The following is a 4,970-nucleotide window of genomic DNA, read 5'->3' on the forward strand; positions in this document are numbered from 1 at the left end:
GTTATAATCATGTTCAGTCCAATCTGGGAACCCATCGCCAACTGAAAATGAAAAACAGCGCCCTCTGCTGTTTGTTCTTGCAGTGCAGAATCTGTGCTTGAGAGATTATGTTCAGTCTCACCTGAACCAGGTTTGATGTCCTGATCAGCAACATCACTGCTAACACTGTTGTTGACGTCAGAGGACAGCTTAGGAGGAGACACTGGAGCTGGAGGACACACAGTTAAAACACAGTAAAAGACAATACATTAGTTTGATAGATGTGACATTGTCAAACTTACAATGTACCATATGCAGTTTGCATTTAGCATGTGATCATGTCCAGAGCAACTGGACATGATTAACTTTATGTGGTATAAGACACATTTGTAATTGTATTTCTGACATGTTAGTGCTTCATTGATGCATTTTATTCATAGTTCTTCTAGTCTCTACTTTTACAGGTAAAATATCTACATGTAATTAGGAAAACAACTTATATTATGGTAATTCATTTAGTGTTTATAATTTAAATTAATAGCAATTAATCATGAATTAAATTAACATTTGACATGAAAGTGCAGTCGTTCCAGATGTTCTCTCAGAACTGAACATAATCAGCTGTGTAATCAGTAAAGGTTTATAACAATGTTTTACTGAACTTCACTAAACTACTGTAACCTAAACTTAACAACAATAGAAAAGTGATGTTGTCTCTAAGAGGTACTGGAATATGTTGTTGTTGTTGTTGTTGTTGTTGTTGTTGTTGTTGATGATTATTGATTATTTTACATCAGTTCTTATTAGCAGCACTTTACCTTGAACAGACAGTTGGAGATGTTTGTTTTCAATGAACTTTCCTGATTTGTCATCAATGATTTCAAGGACGTATTGAGCTTCATCACTCCTTGTGATGTCACTCATCTTAAATGTCGAACTAATGACATCAAAGAATGATCTGTGTCTGTATTTATCTACAGCCCTAAAGATATTCCTTTTAATCTTGAATACATCGTCTTTTGCCTCTTTTGACCATGTGTATTGAAGTCCTGTCTCAGTTTTATCAACCAGTCGTAGATTAGCGGTTCCTCCCAGAGCTGCATAACATTGAGTTCCATTCTGTCTGGCATCACAGTGGGTCTCTATACCTGGAGAGTATGAATAATAAGATAAATAAATAACATCACAGTGGGTCTCTATACCTGGAGAGTATGAATAATAAAATAAATAACATCACAGTGGGTCTCTATACCTGGATAAGTATGAATAATAAGATAAATAAATAACATCACAGTGGGTCTCTATACCTGAAGAGTATGAATAATAAAATAAATAACATCACAGTGGGTCTCTATACCTGGATAAGTATGAATAATAAGATAAATAAATAACATCACAGTGGGTCTCTATACCTGAAGAGTATGAATAATAAAATAAATAACATCACAGTGGGTCTGTATACCTGGAGAGTATGAATAATAAAATAAATAACATCACAGTGGGTCTCTATACCTGGAGAGTATGAATAATAAAATAAATAACATCACAGTGGGTCTCTATACCTGGATAGTATGAATAATAAGATAAATAAATAACATCACAGTGGGTCTCTATACCTGTACAGAATGAATAGTAAGATAAATAAATAACATCACAGTGGCTGATAAACTAGAAAAAGTGCTCCTCGGAGCACAGGTCTCCGCCAGGTCAGGTAGGTTACTGTGGGCCAGCAATGTTCAGAATTCACCAATCAGGATGGAATATGAAAAAAACGGATCCGTCTTGATCACATGACCAAAAGAGATAATGTGTACCAATTTGCGTGATGTTTGGACGACATTAGTAGGAGTAATATTTCCAAAACGTGGCCTCCTGGTGGCGCTATAACAGGGCAACGTTCAAAGGGTGGCATTTGTTCCTCAACGTAGTGCAAATGTGTGTGCAAAGTTTCACCGCAATCGGATGCTGTGTTCATGATTTGCAGAATTTTGTTCAAAACGGGCCACTCCTGAAAACTTAAATGTCAATCTTAGCCAATCAGAATGGAACATGAAAAAAACTGATCCGTCTTGATCAAATGACTATAGAGATCATGTCTACCAATTTGCGTGAAATTTGGATAAAATCTGAAGGAGTAATATCCCAAAAAAAATGTTTTACATAAGTCGGCGCTATAAAAAGCAGATGTGAAAAATGCAGGGCAAAGGTTTTTCCTTGGCCTCTAGGGAGTGCACATCCAAAGTTTTACACAGATTGGTGCAGTTATAGGTAAAAACACGAATCGGCCTGTTATAGCGCCACCATGAGGCTGATTTCAATGTTTTCAAGTGACATTCCTTCCTTAGTCTAGTGGGAATGTATGTGCAAAATTTCACGAAAATTGCATGCTGTGTTGTGATTTGAGGCATTTTTTTCAAAACGCAGCACTCCTGCAAACTTTGGAAGCCATTCTTAGCCAATCAGGATGGAATATGAAAAATCTGAAAGATTCGTTTCGTTTAATGACTATAGAGATACTCTGTACCGATTTGCGTGACGTTTGGACAAAATCTGTAGGAGCACTGTCAAAAAAAATGTTTTGAAAAAAGCGGCCTCCTGGTGGTGCTATAACAAGCCCATGTGAAAAATGCAGAGGTGCAGAGGTTCTGAATTGGCATCCAGGGAGTGTGTGTGCACAGTTTGGCAGAAAATCGGACAGATCCGTGTTGATCACATGACTATAGAGGTACTGTGTACCGATTTGCATGACGTTTGGATAAAATCTTTAGGAGTAATATTAAAAAAATGGTTTTGCACAAATCGGCCTCCAGGTGGCGCTATAACAGGCCCATGTGAAAACCGGGCCAATGGTGCCGGAGATTAGCTGGTAACACACGGACAGGACACACACACACACACACACGGACGGACGGACGGACGGAGGGTAAAACATACTCTCTCGCCATGCCTTTCAGTCTGGCGGAGACAATAATAGATTCTAATTGGCTATTATTTCACAAATTAATTACTGGTGGAAAAACTATGGAATCTTAAAGATGCTGAACAATCAGTTATAATTTGGTGTGAATTTAATGCATTTCTACAGTATATGAATTAATAAAAAATGATCAATTAACCTATTATCTCCATATTCTAACTTTTTGTGTTTTTTCGTAAATTAATGCCCTACTACTACTACAGCGTCAGCGTTTTGAGCTTGAAGAATTTGAACCCTGAAATGTAACAGTTTTGGACATATAAGGTTTCCACCCAACAGGCGATATGATATTATGATTAGTAGAACATAATCTTGGTTGACACTACATATAATAGTGAATATGAATATGATTAGTAGATATGATAGTGAATATGATTAGTAGATATAATAGTGAATAAATATGATTAGTATAATAGTTAATATGAATATGATTAGTAGATATAATAGTGAATATGAATATGATTAGAAGATATAAATATGATTAGATAATAGTGAATATGAATATGATTAGTCGATATAATAGTGAATAAATATGATTAGTATACTAGTGAATATGAATATGATTAGTAGATATAGTAGTGAATATGAATATGATTAGTAGATATAATAGTGAATATGAACATGATTAGTAGATATGATAGTGAATATAATTAGTAGATATAATAGTGAATAAATATGATTAGTATAATAGTGAATATGAGTATGATTAGTAGATATACTAGTGAATATGAACATGATTAGTAGATATAATAGTGAATATGATTAGTATAATAGTGAATATGAATATGATTAGTAGATATAATGGTGAATATGAATAATGTATAAAATAGTGAATAAATCAGCTTCTCACCATGAGACAGTCCCACTGTCATCATCAGTAGAACAAACACAGTCTCCATGTGTTCTGGTCAGAGCAGAGGAGAGGAGAGGAGATGAGAGGAGAGGAGGTGGAGGGCTGGTCAGAGGAGAGGCAGGTGGAGGTCGTAGGTGAGAGGTCAGAGGTGGATGTAGAGAGATGTGTCTCTGTGACTCTGAGAAGCTTCACATCAACTGATAGATTCAACATGAAAGCCAAACGCTCCATAAGACACAACCTCTCTGTGGATCAACCAATCATTACGTCGCAACACAAGATTCTGACCAATGATAAAACATGTGGTGTTTGTTGGTCTGTTTAGAGGGAAAAGGAAGTGGAACCGCCTTTTATGAAGAAAAAAAGACAAAAAAAGAAGAGGTGGCAGAGGTGGTCACATGACTGACTGAAACAGACTGCAGTATAACTCTATATATGGCAAAAGACCTGTCAGCTCTGCTGTCTGGGTACATGCATGTTGAAATGCATGTTGAAATGTTGTCCAGTATATCATATCTCACACCAGGGCCGGAATTTCATCATTTTACGGTCAAGGCCACTTGACCTTTGATGTTGTCAAATGTCAGGGCTGCAAGGCCATAAAATAAACCCATTATTTTGAATGTGAAGCGTAATGTATCTCTGCTGTCGGGCAGAAACCAACTATGTCCAAAATATTAACTTATCAGGAAATGGGGGGAAAATTAAAAGAGGAAACATGTTTTTAAAACAACACAATACTGCCTCATCAAAGTTGGTATGGTGACTTTATACATCGTCAGATACTTGAATGTGTCCTTATAAAATCAACACTTTACCCAAATACAGCTCAAGTGGAGTTAGGAGGTTTTTGACCATTAATGTGGCGATAGTTGTTTTGTCCATCATTGAATGGAATGACAAAGTCGACGATATGTGTTGGCTGGTTCTGGCACCGGCATGCATTTGAGTCTTAAAAGAGGAGGGGAGTGTGTACGGGTGGTGGGGGCCCCTGAGGCAGTCTCAGGCCCAGGGGCCCATGGACTCAGGATCCGGCCCTGGGCCCTGGGTAGGCCGGGTTGAGCAAACTTTTTCTAGATGAGCATGAATCAACTTTTGACTCAGGAGTTTCAACAATTATTGATAATTTGCAAATACCAATAGTATTTTGTGAAATAAACA

At 37.0% G+C, this 4,970-nt stretch overlaps 1 protein-coding gene across 1 annotated transcript in view; it reads right to left on the minus strand.

Annotated features, from left to right (window-relative positions):
* The window catches only part of LOC308105244 (uncharacterized protein), a 6,151-nt gene extending 2,268 nt beyond the window's left edge, over positions 1–3,883 (minus strand). Inside the window, exons 1-3 of the mRNA XM_080455884.1 lie at positions 3,807–3,883; positions 798–1,127; positions 122–208 (exon numbers count right to left, since the gene is read on the minus strand). Coding sequence (XP_080312010.1) covers positions 122–208; positions 798–1,127; positions 3,807–3,855 — 466 coding nt within the window. The 5' untranslated portion in view covers positions 3,856–3,883. The remainder of the gene's footprint in view (positions 1–121; positions 209–797; positions 1,128–3,806) is intronic.
* Between the last annotated feature and the right edge of the window lie 1,087 nt (positions 3,884–4,970).

Source organism: Gymnoscopelus braueri (assembly GCF_963280865.1).
Source record: "Gymnoscopelus braueri genome assembly, chromosome: 17".
Taxonomy (NCBI): Eukaryota; Metazoa; Chordata; class Actinopteri; order Myctophiformes; family Myctophidae; genus Gymnoscopelus; species Gymnoscopelus braueri.